The sequence below is a fragment of the Danaus plexippus genome (assembly GCF_018135715.1).
Source record: "Danaus plexippus chromosome 18 unlocalized genomic scaffold, MEX_DaPlex mxdp_35, whole genome shotgun sequence".
Classification (NCBI taxonomy): domain Eukaryota; kingdom Metazoa; phylum Arthropoda; class Insecta; order Lepidoptera; family Nymphalidae; genus Danaus; species Danaus plexippus.
The window spans coordinates 1504028-1525050 of NW_026869854.1; the positions used below are offsets into that span (position 1 = coordinate 1504028).

At 33.1% G+C, this 21023-nt stretch overlaps 5 protein-coding genes across 9 annotated transcripts in view; 2 read left to right on the forward strand and 3 right to left on the reverse strand.

Annotated features, from left to right (window-relative positions):
* Positions 1–107: 107 nt before the first annotated feature.
* LOC116773204 (uncharacterized) lies at positions 108–7532 on the reverse strand. The gene is made up of 9 exons (XM_061528650.1): positions 6844–7532; positions 6478–6657; positions 6161–6336; positions 5437–5570; positions 5104–5231; positions 4355–4589; positions 1482–1617; positions 1152–1227; positions 108–463 (listed from the first exon to the last, which is right to left on the reverse strand). Exons 1-9 carry the CDS (start codon positions 7408–7410, stop codon positions 332–334), a joined length of 1764 nt encoding a protein of 587 aa, XP_061384634.1. The 5' UTR covers positions 7411–7532; the 3' UTR covers positions 108–331.
* Positions 7533–7760: 228 nt separating this feature from the next.
* Positions 7761–11807, forward strand: LOC116773110 (protein preli-like). 2 transcript variants are annotated; one of them, XM_032665500.2, is made up of 6 exons: positions 7761–7983; positions 8326–8494; positions 8776–8883; positions 9923–10028; positions 10328–10477; positions 10680–11807. In XM_032665500.2, exons 2-6 carry the CDS (start codon positions 8403–8405, stop codon positions 10794–10796), a joined length of 573 nt encoding a protein of 190 aa, XP_032521391.1. In that variant the 5' UTR covers positions 7761–7983; positions 8326–8402; the 3' UTR covers positions 10797–11807. The 2 variants fall into 2 exon arrangements, with proteins under 2 accessions (XP_032521391.1, XP_032521392.1); XM_032665501.2 differs by lacking the exon at positions 7761–7983 and adding an exon at positions 8116–8227.
* Positions 11808–12144: 337 nt separating this feature from the next.
* On the reverse strand, positions 12145–13300 carry LOC133320389 (probable methyltransferase-like protein 15 homolog). Its single transcript, XM_061528651.1, has one exon. The coding sequence runs from the start codon at positions 13298–13300 to the stop codon at positions 12236–12238; it is 1065 nt and encodes a 354-aa protein (XP_061384635.1). The 3' UTR covers positions 12145–12235.
* On the reverse strand, positions 13199–13841 carry LOC116773118 (ubiquinol-cytochrome c reductase complex assembly factor 2). Its single transcript, XM_061528652.1, has 2 exons — positions 13658–13841; positions 13199–13573 (listed from the first exon to the last, which is right to left on the reverse strand). The coding sequence occupies exons 1-2, from the start codon at positions 13726–13728 to the stop codon at positions 13303–13305; spliced, it is 342 nt and encodes a 113-aa protein (XP_061384636.1). The 5' UTR covers positions 13729–13841; the 3' UTR covers positions 13199–13302.
* A 4352-nt stretch (positions 13842–18193) lies between these two features.
* Positions 18194–21023, forward strand: part of LOC116773266 (neurexin 1) — a 77710-nt gene continuing 74880 nt past the window's right edge. For all 4 annotated transcript variants that reach the window (XM_061528631.1, XM_061528632.1, XM_061528633.1 and 1 more), the window contains exon 1: positions 18194–18337. The gene's annotated coding sequence lies outside the window, so the exon portion shown is untranslated. The remainder of the gene's footprint in view (positions 18338–21023) is intronic.

The following is a 21023-nucleotide window of genomic DNA, read 5'->3' on the forward strand; positions in this document are numbered from 1 at the left end:
TTCTTTTTTATTTATAGATAGTTATATGTTACGCTAAATAGGAGCATCTTTCTGCTAACGAGAAAAAACGTGCGAGCTAAATAATACCCGTAAAATGAAACAATATATACTTTAATGGTGTAATCATTAAATCATAATAAGAAAAAGATATAATAGTAGTGTAATTACAACATGTAATAATTATGGTTGAATTTGAAAAAAAAAAAAAATTCGAATCAAGACTAGTGACATCACACCCGTTTCTCGAAAATGACAGTTATAATCTGTCATCTGAGATCTGTGTGACAATATTCTGTATGACCTAATAAGAGGCGTTAAATATAAACATAAGCTAATTGTAATAGTTCAGCCCCCTCACTAGTTCCTCCGCCTCGCGGTGAGCTCTCAAAGCGTCATCGTTGTCCCCCTCCGGTTTAACATGGATTTGCTTGTCGCGCCACAACTTATATAGGGCGTTCACTTTCTATAAAACGTTGAGATAATATATTAAAATTTATATTTATTATTATATCTATTATTTAGAACTAGAAACAAAGAAGTAATTTTGTAAAAAAAATTGGGTTTATTAAGTATGTATAGTTGCGGGCGAGTAACTTGGCAAGCGGTGATAGATGCGCAGAATGCGATTTTTGTGTCATAGATCATATCTATCATGCATCATTGCAGGACGAGGGAAACTAGACGGCACAATTCTTGGCGCGTGATTAACTGTTCGCTCCCGCGTAAACTTGAGTGCACTTAAATTGCACCCATACTCTCCCTGTGAAATCACTACGATCGTTACGTAGTGAGTCAAACATACATTTAAACATACGTTTATAAATAGGAGAATACACTGATAACACCGCAACCAGTCAAAATTTTCAAGTAATTTAAATTAAATCAATATTAATTAGTATTCTAAAAAGAGTTTCGTTCAGTGCTTTAAAAAAAATATATCATCCAAATCATAACAATTCGTGTAAGGAATCCAAAAATCCATAAATGCCGTTGCACAGTCTGCCGCAACTACTTCGCAACCAGGAGTAAACACTTAAACATCTCCTTAACGTATCACATCACGACATTGTCAAGTTACGTGCCGGCAATTTTACTATTATTAAATTATTAAGACACTTAGCATTGGTTGACAGTGACGTTTGAGTTCTTACCTCGCGCCTGTCTTCATATATCTGCTGGTGATAAAGAATGGCGTCTCTCTTATCCTTTTCACTAGTTCTCTTACACCTGAATATGAAATCTCTTGAAATTTCCGACAGAAATAAACAATTTGCTGTTAATATTTCAGTATGTTATTTATATGATACTTTCGTGAATTGTAAAATCTTGCTAGTTAAAAATTGCAATCTTGACCAAATATGTAGTTTTAAATAATAGACTTAAAAAAATAACGGACATGATACTTGCTTATAGAGATTACGGAGGTTTCTGTTATGAAAATTCACCTCCGTTCAGTCCACTTATGGTAAATGAAAACTAACTTATACTGCACCAATTTATGTGCAAGGCAATGGATGGGGTTCTTCGGTTTTATTTCTGCGACTCCTTGCATCACTTCCGGTAGGATGTGGCCGAATGTGTCCCATATATATTTAATGACTTCTGAATCCAGAGTGCCTGAAAAACCAAATCATGTACGCTAAGAAACTGACTAGGCTGAAATTCCTTAAGGTAGGTTCATATAACTTTATTTTCTTACTTTTGTAGTCGTTGGTACTTGGAACTATTCAATGCTTAAATATTTTGTCGGACAGCGTTAAATAAGATGGTGTTTTTTTGTCATTTTCTTGGTCTTACTTTAATTTTAGTGTATTCAGAGTTTAACTTATTTTATTCTAATTATTATTATTTACTATAAACTACTTGTTAATCGTAAAAATGTTGACCTTTAAATTTAATGGATCTGCGCGTCCATTATAAAGTATTTTATTGGAATCCATTTATTGGGATAGAAATGAAAATATACTGATTCTTTGACTTAGAAATGGCTCTTAAATATTAAGACACTTGACAAGTATGGGTGGGTGACCGAAACAGTTAAAAGGAGGTCAGAAATATCTGAAGTATTGAAAATATTTCAATGTTTCAATGATAACCTTGCACAAAAAAGTTACTGAAAAAAATTCTAGTGCTCAATGGAATCTAGTACCATTTAAAGTAAGGAAGAAGAATACATTTTAAAAATCTATATGAAAAACAAGTTAAGTAAACATATCGGCAAAATGGATTCTGGCTATGGTTATGGGTATCAGTAAACATATTGGGGACATAACAATCGAAGATTAAATCACCGATGTCCATCATGTAACAGGCGATAAAACCCGAGAGAAAAATGATTGACCTGACAAGACAGATAAATATTTTTGCTAAAGCAAATACAACCTAGAGCATATGCCTTTATAATGAGATCTAAGATTTTCGCGAGTATTCATTTAAATAAAACTAGTATTATTCGGATTTACTACGCGGATTTTTATTATTTAAAAACTACATAATCCCGACGTTTCGGTTACTTTGCAGCAACCGTGATCACGGGCAGACGAGGTGTGAATGTCTGTCAGTTGGTCCTTGTTATTTATCATCTACCGCCATCGATTTCTTAATTTTCTGGCGTACCGCTCTGGATGCCGGCAGAATGCGCTCACGGTGTCTTGAGGTCCTGCGGTGTGGTTACGGACATGGGATTTTATATTTTTAAGAACTGGGTCCCAGGTGTTTGATAGATTCCAGCCATCTTCTCTATTGAAATTAGGATGTTTTTTAATTTCAATAGCCTCGCGAATTAATCTCGGTATATATTTGTCTTCCCGAGCGAGGATTTGAGGTTTATCAAAACGAATGTAGTGGCCTGGTTTGTCCATTGTGTGTTCACACACTGCTGACTTCGACGCGCGCCTGTTTTTGATGTCTGAGATGTGTTCTTTAACCCTAGTACCGATGCTCCTCTTTGTCTGTCCAATGTATGACAAGCCACAGTCACAATCGAGTTTGTATACACCCGCTTGTTGTAAAGGAAGAACCACCTGAAGCCACCCACAGTTGAACGACAACCTGCGATACTACCATACGTGAAGGGAGTTACTGACAGAATAGGCAACATCTTGAAGAAGGTTTCCATTAAAACTATTTACAAACCACATAAGAAAGTGAGCCAATTCTTGAGACCAATCAAGAGTAACATTCCTTTACAACAAGCGGGTGTATACAAACTCGACTGTGACTGTGGCTTGTCATACATTGGACAGACAAAGAGGAGCATCGGTACTAGGGTTAAAGAACACATCTCAGACATCAAAAACAGGCGCGCGTCGAAGTCAGCAGTGTGTGAACACACAATGGACAAACCAGGCCACTACATTCGTTTTGATAAACCTCAAATCCTCGCTCGGGAAGACAAATATATACCGAGATTAATTCGCGAGGCTATTGAAATTAAAAAACATCCTAATTTCAATAGAGAAGATGGCTGGAATCTATCAAACACCTGGGACCCAGTTCTTAAAAATATAAAATCCCATGTCCGTAACCACACCGCAGGACCTCAAGACACCGTGAGCGCATTCTGCCGGCATCCAGAGCGGTACGCCAGAAAATTAAGAAATCGATGGCGGTAGATGATAAATAACAAGGACCAACTGACAGACATTCACACCTCGTCTGCCCGTGATCACGGTTGCTGCAAAGTAACCGAAACGTCGGGATTATGTAGTTTTTAAATAATAAAAATCCGCGTAGTAAATCCGAATAATACTAGTTTTATTCATATGCCTTTATATTTGATTTGAGGCGTAGGAAGCAAACTGAGGTAGCGAATGAAGACTTCAAATCCCGTTGTAGCATCGAAAAATCTATGTGTATAAGTAGCCCAAGATAAAAAATACTTTTGAGGAGCCTTTGATCTGGAGGTTTTTTCACTATGAGCAAATTTCAGGTTTTTGCGAAGTCAGGCGTGTGAATGCATATTGTACCTATATATTAATAAGTTTATATTCCTAAATATTTTTTTTATTTCCATTAATTAATATTGCAGCATTTCGGTATTTTAAAGTTGTTTTAGTATGATATGATCATGAAAGACGAACCATGGAAGTCTTTAAAAATAAATTCTTTAAAATTTAAAAACACGTTAGAATACGAAAGAACAAAGTTATATTATACCTGCGCTCTACTCATACAAAATAAAATTGTTTCAATCTATCAAAGAGATTATTAGTTTTTTATTAACTTTCCGGATCAGATTATCAACATGACATAAGCACAATCTAAATTATTGAAACGTATGCTATTTTAGTGCTACGTGTGTTAGCTAAATTGTTGGGTTCGTGAAGTTCTGGAAGCCTCGTATCCAACCCACCTTTAATATCGACAGGTGTAACGTCAGGTAATATGGTGACATGTGTCTGATCCTTGATCTGCATGCCGCAGTCCATTTTCATCTCTGAATGCCCGCAGTCTTTACTGTGTTTCACGAACACGTCGTTTTCTACCAGGTACTTGCTCGTGCAGGGCGCCAACTGGTATAACCTCTGGCCGTTTCCGATGATATAACGACCGTTTTCGTCGTAATAATATTTCTCTTTATCTGGGTGCTTGGAAATAAATAGATAAGCGATGCTTTAATATAAAATTATTATTATTTTTTTCTATTAATATATGGCGGATGTCTCCAAAATGATGGTCAATGTTAATGTATGTGTCTAAACAAAACAGACTAAGGTCGGTTTAAGGAAACGAACGGAATTTGTAATTTACTTCATCAAGTTTAAGCAAAACATGTATGCCAACATCAGGAAACAAAGTGATCGCCAAAAATTATATTTTAACAAATACTCCTGTTTGTATGTATTGTTTGTGTTATGGTCAGTAGCTTCTTCCTCGACATAATATATATGTTTCTATAAACACATATTTTATATAACATTATATAAAAATAATGCTAATATTATTGACGCACACTAATTGTTTCGTTACAACTCGATATTCAAACAAAAACAATACATGAAAGATATATGAATACTAAGTACATATATGTAGGTATATATGAATATAGTATATTATTTCTTTGTTAGGTTCTTTTGTTACAATTAAACTGTAATTCATTACATTTACAAAGTTGCCGTCACAGTTGACGTGGTACTCGTTAAGTCCGTAGTCAAACACGTAGACTTGGTGCCCGTACTCGTCGACGAAGTAGGTTCCGATTCTATCAGTATAGTAAATGTAGTTTTCACCTAAACGATTTGGTATTCCGTAAATATAACAAAATGATAAAAATATAAATTTTGTACAAAATTACAAAGTGACATTAGCTTTATATCATGGAGAGAGTCTGATAAATTATAATCCGTAATGAGTAATGACGCTCTTCTTAGGGGGAACTATACCCAGACACATTTATATATATATAAGAATATTTAATGATGAACAGGTTTCTACCTCTAACACTAAAGAATGTAAACAAAGCTTTAGCGGCTTTGAGCTTAGCTTTTTTGAGGTATGCCAATTTTTCGTCCATGGTCCAGCACTCAGCGTCCGTTTTGTTCTTTTGGTCCTCTGAATCATCGGACGCCCTGAAAGATTGCACTAATAAAACCTCCCTCTAGAACCGATCTTTCTCCCTAAAATATTCCCTCAAATCTCGACACATCTCGTCTGCCCGTGATCACGGTTGCTGAAAAGTAACCGAAACGTCGGGATTATGTAGTTTTTAAAAAAAATAATAAAATCCGCGTAGCATATCCGAAAAATATTAGTTTCATATATTCCCTCATTATTTTCCTTAATTTCTCTCTCTAATTGTTTATTTTTTTCTGTAATATTAGCATTTAGTGTATTATTTAAAAAGGAAGCAAATATATTTTATAACTAGCTGTATACGTCAGGGGAACCCGTAAGTTTATAAAGGTAGTTCATTTACCATGATCAAAAATTTACATAGAATCCCCACAAATTCTAAATCACTTTTTAAAGGCGAATTTTAAAGGGGAAAAATAGGGAATTTTAAAAGGAACAATTTGATATTGGGCCATCGCCAGGATTTAAGTGAACATTTTTAGAGCATCTTTCCTTTAAGTGTTACAGACATTAAAAATAACTAAAACAGAGCCATTAGCTGTGTGTCTCTAGGACCTGTAAAAAAGAAAATTCCTATGATACTTACATTATTTGTTCGTGAATACAATTTTCTTCTTTTTGTATTTCTTGCAAAGTTTTTTCAATTTGTTTGAATTCTTGAAAAACTTTTTCCCAATGCTCACATTCTTCGCTTAGCCGATTCTCCGGAATGTTTTTAGAATGTTCTATTTTATCTATTATGATGTCCATTCCGCGTTTTACCTTAGAGCCGATGGAAAAATGTTAACAAATAATGAAGACAACGCACGACCAAAATACGCGCAGCTTTGTTTTGAATTCGATTAATATGAAACATTTAAATTTTTATTAAACTAAAAGAGAAATTGTAATGATAATACTAACTTCGGCCAGGTCTTTGGATGAACGAACGTCCTGTCGGGACAAGATAAGATTTTCTTTATTTTTTTCATAAAGCTGCATTAAAAGCTCTGAAACGCTGCCCTCAACATCGTTTTGGATATTTTTTAGATTATTTCGTAGTCTATTTATAATTTCTTCAAGACTTGTCCGAATTCTATCTACCTGATGGTAAAAGGTATTCATTTGTAACAATTAATGGACGTATAAACCTTACTTCCCGCATATTTAAGTATACTCGTAAGCCGTATATAAAAATAACTAGACATATGCATACGTTATACAGATTTATAATATTCTGTAACTTAAAAATATACAACAAAAGAGTAAGCTTATTAAAAAGATACTGACCGCTAAAGCGAGTTTAAGAGCTATGAAATCATATGTGAAGCGGAATATTTTGTTTTTTATTTGTAACGATTGTGGTAAATGTTCTTTAGCGAATTCCTCTACCTTTTCTTGTTTATCTAACTTATTAACTTTTTCTGAAAGTAATTCAACTTTTTTCATATAATCGTTGTATAGTTCCTGTATCTCGTTAATTTTTTCTTTTTCGATTGGGTCATCGCTATTAGCAAATTGTTTTACGAAAGCATCTTGCTTTTCTTTTTGCATTTCCATCATTTTGGCTATCATCATTTCTAAGTCTTCTCTTTTCACGAAATGAATATATTTGTCAGTGATTTTAATAGCTTCATCCATAACATTAGTCCAACGTATCGTAAAACTGTTGACAATTCTTTTGATATTCCCATAATAAGTGTGATAAGATTCCTCTTTAAATGATATATTATCAAGGAGTTTCATATAGTGCTTCAACATAGGGTTTATATTATCATGAACTTCTATATAAGGCTCGCGCAGTGACAGACTTCTGAGTTTGAATAAATATTCATTGTAAAGTTTAATTTTATCCATATTTTAAAAATAAATTCAAATCCAAAAATACTTGAAGTTCGTAGGAGAAGTTTATCTTTGTATTTGCTAATTATCATAATATGCTTCTTTAATTGTGACTTTTATTTATGCCAATGAAGACGATACCAAGGAGTCCAATCAGTGTTATGAATTTGATAAAAAATAGGAGTCTCGATTAAAATTATTTAAGATATAAATGGTTATAATATATTTATATATTTTACACATATTAGTTAATATTCTACACAAAAGCTTGTTTATGACATCTCTACCATAAACTTGTTTATTCGTGTGCCTGAGGTATTATAATATCTGTATTTATAATTTATATTTTTATCTGTACTGAATAATTCAAAACATTATTAAATTTTTCAGTGTGGGCTCTGGAATTATCTATGAAACAAATTATCTCAACATTATCTAAAATGCCCGAAATATGAATGATAAGATGCAGACTTGGAAGAAATCGATCAATATATTTTTCAAATAAATAGTAAGGAGCGAAACGGGGTTTTCTTTCGAAAATCCTTGCAAAGTCTATCAAAATATACGCTCCACGGAATTTCGGCAAAGGTGATTATGGGATAAATAAAAATTTTTCCATCTTTATAAAATTGTTTACATAAGACAACAAAATTCATTTTGTAATGAGCATATGAATGCTTGAATGTGTTTGTGCATCATACCAATCGTTATTAATTAGTATCGAAGGTGAACACAAAACTGTTCTTATTTGTACTTTGTATTTTTGCTATCTCGGTCGCATGTACGTGACTTTGGTCACATACCCTACGGTTACTTCACTGTTTTACTTCAAGTACTATATTTTGAGGATGATAACCAAGTTATTTGTTTGACCCATATAGCGATTTATGTAATAGGTTCTCACGTGCTTATGTATATATATTTTTTTAGGTTCAGTTCGACAAAGAATCATGATGTTTTGACTTGCTTGTTTCGAATCATTCCAATATAAAGTTAAAAATATAAAAATGGCAAGATATTTTGAAAACACGACAACATTCAACTTCAGCTGGGATCAAGTCGCACGCGGATACTGGAAGAGATATCCAAACCCCCAGAGGTGAGTAAAATAAACATACAAAAATAAATATACAATATGTTTAAGATATTTAGTGTCTTATTTTTTTTATCATAATAGTAATACTCCATTTTATAATATATGTATATACACATTTCAATTCAAAGCATAAAAAAGTACAATAACTTAAGTCCTACAACTTATATTTCTTTTTGAGTACAAAGAAAATCTGAAATATAGTGAATAATCACTAATAAATTATAGATTTAGCTATAAAACTTTATGTAACACTATTTTCATGTGAAAAATGTTGATTGTTGCAGTACACATGTACTATCAGAAGACACCTGGAGTCGGCACGTGAAGGACGGATGTTTGTATACAAAGAGGCTGTTGACAAAGACTAATAGAGTGCCCAAGTGGGGTGAAAGGTAATATACAGAGCAGAGGCCATACTAATGAGATCTAAGATTCTCGCGAGTTTTATTCATTTAAATGAAACTAGTATTATTCGGATATACTATGTGGATTTTATTATTTGAAAACTACATAATCCGGACGTTTCGGTTACTTTGCAGCAACCGTGATCACGGTATTTAAATAATAAAATCCTCGTAGTATATCCGAATAATACTAGTTTCATTCAGAGGCCACACTGTTTAGGAAAATAAGATCTTTGACAACACCAGCATGATAAACTATATCACAATTTATTGCTTCTTACAATTATATAAATATATAAATCCAGTATTTAAATCTAAGTAAGAGGCAGCTTGCATCAAGGCTAACTTGTATTCATGGGACCGTTCTGAAGAGCTCTTGTTTACAAGGTGACCTTCAAGGTTGTGTTTGTAAACAAACATTGGAATTACAATCAAATCTATTATGGAATTAATATACAGTTTGTGTCACAAAGGTCTCCAAACATGTTTATTTAATAAAAATATCTTTTTAAATATTATTTGATTATTCAAAGTCTTGAATTTTTGCACGTTTTTTGGATTAGATAACTGTTTTTGTCGGACAGATATAATGAGATGAAATGAAAGTGAAATCTAACTTTGATATCTAATTTCTTTGTTGATTAAAATACTATTATATATTTGTTTTCAAATAGAATTTAAATTCAATTATGTTATGTTAAAAATTTGTGTGTATTAAATTAATCATTGAATGTCGTATAAATTTTGATTGTGAGTGAATTTATAAAAATTTCATAAACTATTTTAATTAATATTATTATATATATGTTTACAAAATACATACAACATGAGATGAAAGAAAAAAATATATTGTAATTATATCAGTGATATCTCTTATCTCAGGATCAAGGACTTGAATTATTCCAAGTTCATTGGTTTTGGTATTAAAGTCAAGCTGCTAATAAAATAAATTCCCTTCATTAATTGTTGAACGATTATTAGAAAGTTTCCGTTTGTCTCATAATGCTGTAAATATTTTAATTTTCAGATTTTTCAATGCAAAATCTGTGAAAATTATTGAAGAGAGTATTGTTGATCCAGAAAAGAAGATTTTAATAACATACACTAGGAACTTGGGATACACCAAGGTCATGGTTAGTAAGCTTTGAGTATTATTTACTTTGTTAAATCCAATACATCTAAAATTATATATATTTTAGGTATTTTAAATGATTTTCTTGTGTCTCTCTATCACTTACATTTTAATAGTTTCTGACTTTCTTTCCATGAACTACTTTTCATTGTATATCCACTATTTGTGTTGGAACAGTTTCTACATGTATTTCCTTCATAACAGTGTTTCAAAGGCGTACAGATATGTTTGTATATACAGACACACATGTTTGTTGCTCTTCCATTTCAAATACTAAACATATTTATATATGTATGTCAGAGTGTTGTGGAGCGTGTGGAGTATCGTCCGGGGGTGTCTGGTACAACAGTGGCTCGCCGTTCAGCCTGGGTTGACTCACAGGTGTTTGGTTTCTCCAGAGCCATCAGAGCTTTCGGTCTCGAAAGGTTCAAGAAGAACGCCTCACAGATGGTAACAAAGATTTTCCTCCTTTAAATACAAAGAGTTAATTGAAATTAAATTCTAAATGTAACATTTGTCATGATTTGAGATTATATCATTATGTTATAATTTCACATACTAAAATATCTACGTAGTAACCTCCCACAATATAATAAGAATTTATTTTTAATACAATAACTTTGAAAGTTCTCATATAACTTGTGATCCGCAGGTGAATGGGTTCAATCATGTTCTAAACAGCATGTACCCTCGACAAAGTCACAGTAGTGTGTACACTCTGAAGGAGGAACGCTCCAGGAACGTACTGCCCGCTGTACACACCAGCTAACACAAGGACGGCATCACTGGAGATGTGAGATAGAGATAGAGATGGTGTTGTAATAAATAAGGTTACACAACCTTCATGAAAGTACACAATAATAATGTCCACATAAACTAGTTGTACAGGACATATGAACTGTCAAATATTTATTTATACATGAAATGTGTTGTCAATTCAACTCTGTTATCATAACTAGACTACACACACGTGTTAACAAATGTTACCTCCACTGATAATATAAGGCATGAGTTACATTGCTATTGAACAGTACAAATGTAAGATGTATAGAAAATCTATGATTATGTTATGTCATTAAAGAAAAATATATTTATACAGAAACGTCTGTGAAATATTGCATCTGTATATATACTAGAATGATATAAAGTATTTATGCACTGCCAATGTGTTGGAGCATCGTTTGACTTGATACTGACCACATTCCAGCCGTGGCAATTTGAATGAAATTTATTTTTTGAACTGATATTCACATTCTAAAGTATAAATGTCTGTTGTATATATAATGATTATGAATATTACATAATTTTTTTTTTTATATAACCTAGTAAGTGTGTTCAGATTTAAGTTACAACATACTGGTCGGATTAAAAGAAAGTTCTTTATGATAATATTAAAAAAAATAAAAATTAAACTGTTTAAAATTTTAAATTCTAAATTCAAATTGCATAATTATATAAATTTTTAAACCAATAGGAATTTAACAGTTATTGCATTTTATAAGTATCTAGGAATAAACATTTGATTGTTTTTGCTTATACTAATATTTACACACACTAGGACCCATTGTAAAGTATCTTAGTATGCAATAATAACGATTCGTTGTTTATGATATATTGCATTTTTTTGTTATTTATTACTTACTGTCCTAAACTTAAGCTATAGATTAAATAAATTCAGATAATGTTGAAATCCTTTATTCTATTGGAAGTTAACTCGTTACATGTTTAAATTAGCAGTAGATGGCTGGTATAAGAACATGCAATAAAGTAATATATCTTATTCTTAGTTTTATTTATTATTTGTTATCAAAAAAAACTTATTATTTTTTTATTAAGAGAAGAAACTTAGCTGCCAGTGGAAGGATTTGTTATGATTTGAGTTTTTTTTTTGTAAATAAAATACAGACAGTATTATCAACATGTTGTAGTTAAAAAGGTTAATTCTCTTAGTATTTAAAAAATACGAAAATGTGCTACAGTCTTCGAAAGTCTTAGATCTCATTAAATTTCTATCAAACCAACATAAAATTTGAAAGTTTGTTAGAAAATAATATTGGTACTAATACTTTTAATATACCCATTATTATTATGGAGTATCTAAAATATAAAAACATGTATTCAGTTTCAAAAATTATATTGCCAGTCTAAAAATTATAGCCTACTTCAGTATCCTAACGACAAGTTTTTAAAAATTATCTACATAAAACCTCATTTAATTTTGATGGCAGCCCTTAATCTGGCACTCCTACTTCTAGGATTTCTCTCTACTTCATCTTCAGACGGTACTTCTACATGTTTATTAATGGCTTTCCATGGAGAGTCCAGGAATTGATTTATGGTGTCCTGATCTTGAACTAACATGGGGCTAAGGTATCTTAGAGGTACAGGGTTCGCTGTCTCATTGATAATGTTGCCAGCTATGTGACGTTTAACAATAGTATCTTCAAGAGAGTGAAAGCAAAGGGTGACTAACCTCCCATTTAATTTTAAATAATATTTTGATAAAACCATGCCATAATTGATCTCATTTAACTCATTGTTTACGAAAATTCTTAGAGCTTGGAACACTTTGGTGGCATTGGATTGTGGTCGTTGTAATTTATCTAACCTCACTTCGTCTGGACAACAGGAGTCAACAATGTCAACTAATTCTTTTGTGGTGTCTATATTTTTGATCATGTATCTCGCTTGTATGATTGTTTGAGCTATTTTTGCCGCTTTCTTTTCTTCGCCATATATTTTGAATATTTTGTATAGTTCATGTTCATCGGCAGTTGCTAGGACTTCCCTTGCTGTTATTTGGCTTGGATCTCTCCCTGCATCCATCCTCATATCTAGGAAGCCATTTTTACTAACTGAGAAACCTCTTTCTCCATTATCTAATTGCATGGAAGAACATCCAAAATCAAATAAGATTCCATCTATCGAGGACTGTTTAATACCTATATTTTTTAACTGCTCTGGCAGTTCACTAAATCTTCCTATTAGGGGTATGACCCGTTTTGGATATTCCTCAGCCAGTTTCCTTGCTTTCTCATATGCTGTTGGATCTCTGTCTAGTGTAATAAGTTGACAATTTGCTGACTCGAGTATTTTTCTTGAATGTCCACCTGCTCCAAAAGTCATGTCGATATAAAGTTCATTGTCACTCGGTTTTAAATGTTTCATTACTTCATTTATCATAACAGGAGTATGGTCTTTATATTTTAACGCTTTCATATGCAGTTGATGTCTTGATAGGACTGCATGGATTCGACTTACACGAGGAAACATGTTTAATCCTTTTTAAAGATATTTTTGAAAAAACCCTTATTCTCTTCTTTTAAATATTGCAGAACTTCACTAGATAAAACGAGGTTGCACTCCTCTGAACTTAATCCCGTGGCGGAACTATCATGAATCCTCTTATACTTGTTTCTGTAATGGTTGTCAGCTATTTTATTTAACGAGTATAATTGTCGAGTGCAAAGTTCTGAATCTAAATTCTTTGAATTTCCACCTTCAAATGCAGCTTTTACTTTATCGCGAATAAACTTCCCGAGGTCTCTGTAATTATAGCGATAGAAAGGTAATATTGTTAATTAAAAACAATTATATTATTATAAAGTAAATATATCTTTGAAAACTAACCTCTCTGCCTTATTGTTATCTATAGGCCACTTTGCAATTAATTTAGTGAATTTTTTGTATTGAGAAGTCATAGTTCATATCTGCAAATATTTTTCTTGCAGATGTTAGATAAATAGTACCTTTTCGAAACCCTTGAATGTAATAATATTACAACATATTAAACGTCAAAGTTTAAATTTTATTTTAGATTTGACATTTGACAGAGTATGAAATGTCTAAATCATATTTTTGTACATCTTGTGACAAAATTCCAAACCAATAATATAAACCCATTTCTTAAAAATTTGATAAAAAAAAGATATTTAATTTATTGGTTCTTGATTAAAATGATGAAAATCCATTAATCGTCTTGCAACAATATTTTCCAAAATTTATTATGTTTAGGTTGTCGGTTCATTTCCTATAAAAAAGTAAAAAACAAAAATCTTAAGTAAAGATGTTTTGCGCCGTAGTCTCAATTCAATATAATATTTGCTTTGATTTAGTTGAATTATTAAATATAAATTTCGAAGTGAAACTAGTTCAAGAAATATGTATGTATACAATTTTTTACCTACACTGGAAAAGAGTAAGTCAGGGCTATTTTTAAACTAATACTGTATGGAAAAGTAAGAATTCCTTAATACTACAATTTATACCAAAATTATTGCAAAATTAATAAACAATTAAAAAATGTACGTAACCTAATTTATAATATATTAAAATAATAATTAGTTGACCAGTGTCAATTCATTAAACAAATTGGGAGCAGACGTCCCAGCACCAATATTGTGGTGACGGCGGCAACGATACGGCGCTGCATACGTTGGCGGAGTTGTCAGCTTGGGCCGAGCAGCGCCTTGATTGGTTGCGGTCGTAGGTGATGCGGGAAATCTCTCGTTTCCGGTTGTAGTGTGTGCTATGGTAGGTGGCGAGTCAGGGTGGTGTGAAGTCGCCACCTTTTGCGAGGCTGTGAAGTTCGCTAAGGAGGTGGCGGAAAGGGAGAGATAGGCTGCTTTCTATCTCCTCATAATTGAGTCTTGTGGCCACAGAGTGGGTGACGGGGCCCGCCTGACCATCTGGTGGGTCAATACCTGTCGGGGGGTAGCGATGAATGCTTTGGCGATACCCGCCCCTCTGACACACGGGTACATGAGGAACACGTGTTTGTTTTTAGTCAGTAAAAGTCTGACAGTCCTCTTCGCCCTTGCCCGAGGACGGTGGGGTTCTATGAGGATTTTCCAAACCCGACACCAAAAAAAAAAACAACTAAACAATATCTGTTTCCAATTTATATAGAAATTTCATTTTTTTATCTTATCAAATAATAAAATCTTTCGATGGGAAGCCATAGCATCGTATCTGGCATAGTTTCTACCCATAAGACAAAATCTTTCCAGGGTATCTCGGATGTTGTCTGATGAAGCTATATGCAGGATGGCCTTGAAGTATTGCCTTAACGTTTAAGCCCAGGAACGTTTGCTATCAGTGCCGCCGTCAACTACAATTCTCCAAATTTTCACCGTTCGGATGCTGGAGGGTAATATAATCGGCCAAAATAGTAATAGTGTAACTTGAAAAGAGGATGGCTTGGTTTTTCGAAGATCTTATCGAGACTACAGTCCGTCTTTGGTACCTTTTAACACACTGGGCAAAAATCGCGATACAAGTTAACCGATGGGAATGAGATGAGTAAAGTTTTTGCTTGTTATCCGTGGCGGTGGGTTTGCTTCTGAATTGGAAATCTCTATCTCGCCCTTACTTTATGGCGTTAGGTCAGGTCGAAAAGCGCCAGCGTTCTTTGTATTTTTTCTGGATGAGATGCTGGAACCCGCTTACACAAAGCTGTTCAGTTCTACAAAAGGGATAGACGTGCAAAAAGTCTTATCGATGGCCATCATTTTGTTAAACCCTTGTAGTATCATTAAGCACTTCCACAAAGTAGCCAAGAGAGTGTGTGCAGGAATTGCTAGATATAATTTCTCCACCAGCGGACAACCAGACATATGGCGTCCCTCCACCCTTTTGTGGTACATATTCCTCGTATACGGATAAACAGTACGCTTCTTCCATTGACATGCCCTCCGCAATAGATCGAAGATGTTTGCCTGTTTCCTCCCACTAACAATTTTAGGATCTTAAGGATTATTTAGTAGACATAACAATAGAAAACAAGTAGCTATTTCCAACTTCTTTTCCTTCCTTTGGGGCTACAAACACAGGATATGATGTTTAATACACATTAATAATAATTAGGATAAGAAATTTTAGTAAACTATTATGTCTATCAAACTAACATAAGCAATTTATATTTTTCATTTTATTTACGTTTTAATGTTGTTATTTTTAAGGATATATTTTTTGTGTAGTTTTATTCAAAGCAAAGCTTTTATTTTAGATAAAATAATGTTAATTGCATAATATTGTCCATGATGACCATAATTTTCATTTTTAGCATGTTAGTGTTTTATAGTACAATATATTGTAATTTTTACTTATCTGTTCGTTAAAAGGATCCTTTTTAAATATCTAAAAGTATTCAATGACAGTCTCTTTACCTATAATCTAACCACAAGTTTGCATAGGCATACTAAATACCTCGAAATTGTCAGCGTTTAATATGAGAAAAATACTCTTAGTAAAAGTACAATAAAATATAAATATGTGATAAACGAAGTATAAATTTTGGTTCACATAATAAAAGTGTGGTGTAAATCCCCAGGAAATTAAGTTTAGATGTACTATTTTAAAGATTCCTATGGAATAATAGCCATTATTCTATATACCAATGTTTCCGCATTTCACCTCCGATAGCTATTCCGGATTTATTTATTTTAATTCTTAAGTATTCGTTCAAATGTTCTGTTGTAGTTTCGAAACTATTTATATTGTCCGTTCAACATTTTTCTGCACCGATTAGTTTAAAGCCACAAATAACGACGATGTTTTTAAACTGTTAATTTGTTTAGAAAGGAATGTTCAGACTCGTTATAAAAATATTATGTAGGTAGTCGGTATAGTTTAAAAAAAATGTTATATTCTAGAAAAAGGGAAATCTGACAAAGTTCATCGTTACCAACGTATATGTGGTATAGGAGATGAAAACATTATTTTGTTAGATTGTTATTTGTTTTGTTACACTGCACTTTATTTTATCATCACATGTCATCACATTTATATTGTTGGTCACTGATTAGATTCTAGTCTAGTCTATATATTGAGACGAGATGGTAATCCGAACAAGACTTTAAGTTGATACATCTTTAAGGTAAGCTTTTAATGACGTGCGGGATATAAAAGAGTGAAACTAGAAGATGCAATTTCCTATTTTATTTGCTTCGCTCGGAGCAAAAGCTATCGTTGCGAGTTGTTTGAAGCAACCTCAGCGTTTCGGTACTGAACTGTTTTTTGGACATGGATTCCGTTTTCCGGCCCTAAAATTGAAATGAGTGGTCCGATCTAACTTTTTTTTGATAATAACCACCGCGGATAACTGGACTATTGAACAAAAGGAAACTCGACTAGTTCGGGCATTCGGTTACCGAGATCATCTCCGTGGATGTGTGATCTGAGTCTGTAGCATATTTTCCCCTATCGTGCAATACGAAGATTAACACTGTACAGTACACGAATATTATTCTTAATAAACGTTGTACTTTATAGTGCGGCCACTTATAATTTCAGAAGCCTTTATAATATCAATTTTACAAGCCCTGTATCCTATTTTAAAAAACGTAAATATTTTTGATATTATATTTCAATTGCAGGACATCAATAAATAATTAATTAGTGTTGCCTTCAGAGTTCAGAAAGGAGGAAGTAAAACTCGAAGCAATCATTTACACGGATTCATAAGAAACCCTCTGAGGCGTGAAAGGTTCTATATATATAGGTCTAACACCAAACAATCGGCTCGATTCCTCGCTGCACTAAACGAAGGATTTAGTAAGAAAATCAACGTTTTTGTTAAGATGATTTTCCTTGTTGTTATTAATGTGAGAAAAATTATATTCATTGGTATCCATTGAGGGTTATTTGAAATATCGTACCATTTAATACGCAGTTAACGAGCGGTGGAATGAAAATTAGTGAAGAACGAGAAGGGAAACGTAGCTGGTGAAAGGTAACGCTGAACGATACAAAGTGTGAGCCTTTTGTCTAAGTTAAGCTACTGTTTTGTAGACACGATATGTTGTTTATCTTAAGCAAACACCTGTAACGAAAGAGATTATATATATTAAAATGATATTGTGATAGAAATAAATATCAGTATACTTATAGAATCATATTAGTACAACGAAAAAAAATATGTAAAAAATATGAATTTCACTTATTGTCGTTACAGTTTAGGTATAAATGGTATAATGCAATTTAGTTCTTTGTAACAAAATGATTTGAATCATCATAATTAGTATTTTAAGGATATAATAACACTTGTATCAGACAAATATTATTTAATACGTTTCATTTCCTTTCAACGTTATTACAAGGGAACGCTGGTTTAATCGCAGGGCGGGTTGCGCGCGCCGCCGGCCGCCATTTCTGGCTGCAGTCGTACCTAGCGCGCCACGCTCGCGCCATGCGTCCTAAAACTTAATCTAATTACATAATCCAACCACTTCACTTCATCTAATTACAATCGTGAGTAACGTACAAGTGACTGTGAGCGTTTTTGTGCAGAAATCCATGGATATAAAATAGGTAGTGTATATTATATGTAGTAATACCACGCTCGTATTCGAGATACACTATTCATGCGACCTCTATAACGTTTTTAGTATCGGTTGTTTTCTTTATGTGTCACATAAGTTTATTTTTCTTACAGCTTATTTATTTTACTGTCCGTTCGTATATATGTGTTGTTTTCTACGAAATATCAACATGCTTGTGGTTTACTTGAAACGGATTTTATGTTAATAGTACTTAACCTAAACATTATATGCATTCCGATACAATGAATGCCTATAAATTAAAAAAAAAATATTTGCTCGTCCAATGACTTTGTGCGTCTGAAGCGTAAGTTTTTACTAAGTATAAATAATTGAACGAAGCCAGTTCAAGTGTAAGCCAAGTCACAAAATCAACAGTACTGCGAGTTTCCTAAAATTAAATTACTTAATTCATTAGCAATTTTCATGTTAGTTGTATTTTAAGGCTATTTAATTGTAACACCAAATGTGATGCAACTTTTTTGATGCCCATACATATTTATATAGAGAAAATATCCTAAACATCTAAAAGCTTTTGTAAAACAGCTTCATTGAAGTCAGATGAGATTGTAAATATTATTTAAATATATAATATTCTGTATTCACTTGATTTAGATTTTATTTTTATGAAATACATTTGTTTGTCGTGACTGCACACCAAACCCTCGTCAAAAACAGATCGGAAAACCTGTAATTAATAATTCTGAATTTAAACTTTTAAAGCCCTCCTTAGCCATATTTATATGGTTATATAATAAAATTACAGGACTGTCGGTTTATATATAAGGTAATAATTATTATAAATTTAATTACACGTAAGCATTTTGTACGTACGTAATATACACACATCAACATTGCCTGGGGATATTTCATTTTTACCTTATTGTATGAAATTCTGTATATATTTGTTAAAACAATTATATATGAAATTGAAGTTTATATTGTGGTTTTTACTTGCAATACATAAAAAGAGATGCAACAAAGATTTTGATTTCTTTTTTGTTATTTTTTTTTTGGTGTAGTTTTTACTTTGTACATAACGGGTTTTATGTAGGAAATTATTAATATTAAAGTCATAAAATAACAAAAAACGGCATTTAATTTAAGTTAATAATCAGTATTCCCTGCCCGAACATTAATTAGAGTTCGGCATTGGTCATTCATGCTCAAAGTTAAGTTATCCAAATCGAGCTGTAGTATCAGGTCCCAGGTTCTTTTCAAGTGCCAGAAAAGTTGTTCTTCTGTTTTAAAATTTGGAGAAAAATTTACCATAGCTCTTCGTTGTAACTTGTCCCATGCGTGTTAAATGGGATTCATGTCGGGCGACTGGGCAGGCCAGTCCATAACCCTGATTTCATGTTCGCTAAGCACAGTGGGTACCAGCACAACCGTATGGGCATTATAGTGCATGAGTTGGAACTCCTGAGCCATTTGTACCCTGTGTGGGATAATCACAGGTTCCACTACTTCATTGCTGTATTTCAGTGCATTCATGTTCCCTCTTATCCAAATGAGATCGGTTCGCGCACCGATACGAATACCAGCCCATACCATAATAGTGCCGCCTTCTTGTGGATGCTGGGGACGGCTTCGTCTACCAGGAACTCGCCAAATCCTTTATGTTCGTGAATCCGGATGAAATCAAAACCGAGACTCATCAGAAAAAGCACCATGGACCATTGCTCGTCACTCCATGCGAAATGTTCTAGAGCCCACAAAAGTCTTCGTCCGCGATTGCCATGCCGCAAAGCTGGAAACCGAAGTGGCCTGCGAGAATAAAGACCAGCTTTATGTAATCTTCTTCTTACAGTTTGGACACTAAACAACAATTGGTGGTCAGATTGTAGCCTTTGAACAATTTGCATTGCTGTAATATTCGGTTGTCTCCTAGCGATAATTTGAAGAAAACGGTCTTGTCTAGGAGTGTTGATGCGATATCTGCCTGAATGCCGTTCAGCGAAATCGCCTGTAGCACGATATCGTGACCGTAACCGGGAGATTACATTTTGGTCGGTTTGCAGAGTTTCAGAAACCACGCTTTGTATAGCGCCCGCTTCCAACATGCCTACAGCTCTAATCTGCTTTCCCTTGTCAAATGTCGAAGTGTCGAAGTGACATAACAATAAATGTAACACACGTTGAAATTAGGAAAAATTAAAGACAAGAAGAAAATGTGTAATCACTTTTAATTTTTTCAGAACTTCACTGTTTTATTGTAACATGAAATAAATTTTTCGACGGCCAAATTCGAATAATCGACATTCTTTTGATTCAAAATGAGTTTTTTATTTTTATTTTTTTGTATTTGGAAAGAAGTGGTGGAGAAATAATATTTCATATACAAACTTTTTTTATACAGTAAATAGTTTTTAAGTTAAGAAGTCTTTCATGTAATATCCCTAGACATTGTTGATCTGTATATATGTATAAAAAAAGTAGATTATCAAGTTTCTTTGTTTGTCCGGTCGTTATTTCATATTCACTCTTTCCTTACTGCTTAACCGATTTTCATAAAATTTAAAACATGTATAGTTCAGGGATAAGAGAATGAGATATAGACATAATATAGACTATAAATATTTTTTTAACTTACTTAAGAAAAGAGGTTCTGTGTTCCACAATCATGTATGTATGTGTTATCTTTTTTAGTTGGAAGCAGATGAAATTTTCATTGAAAA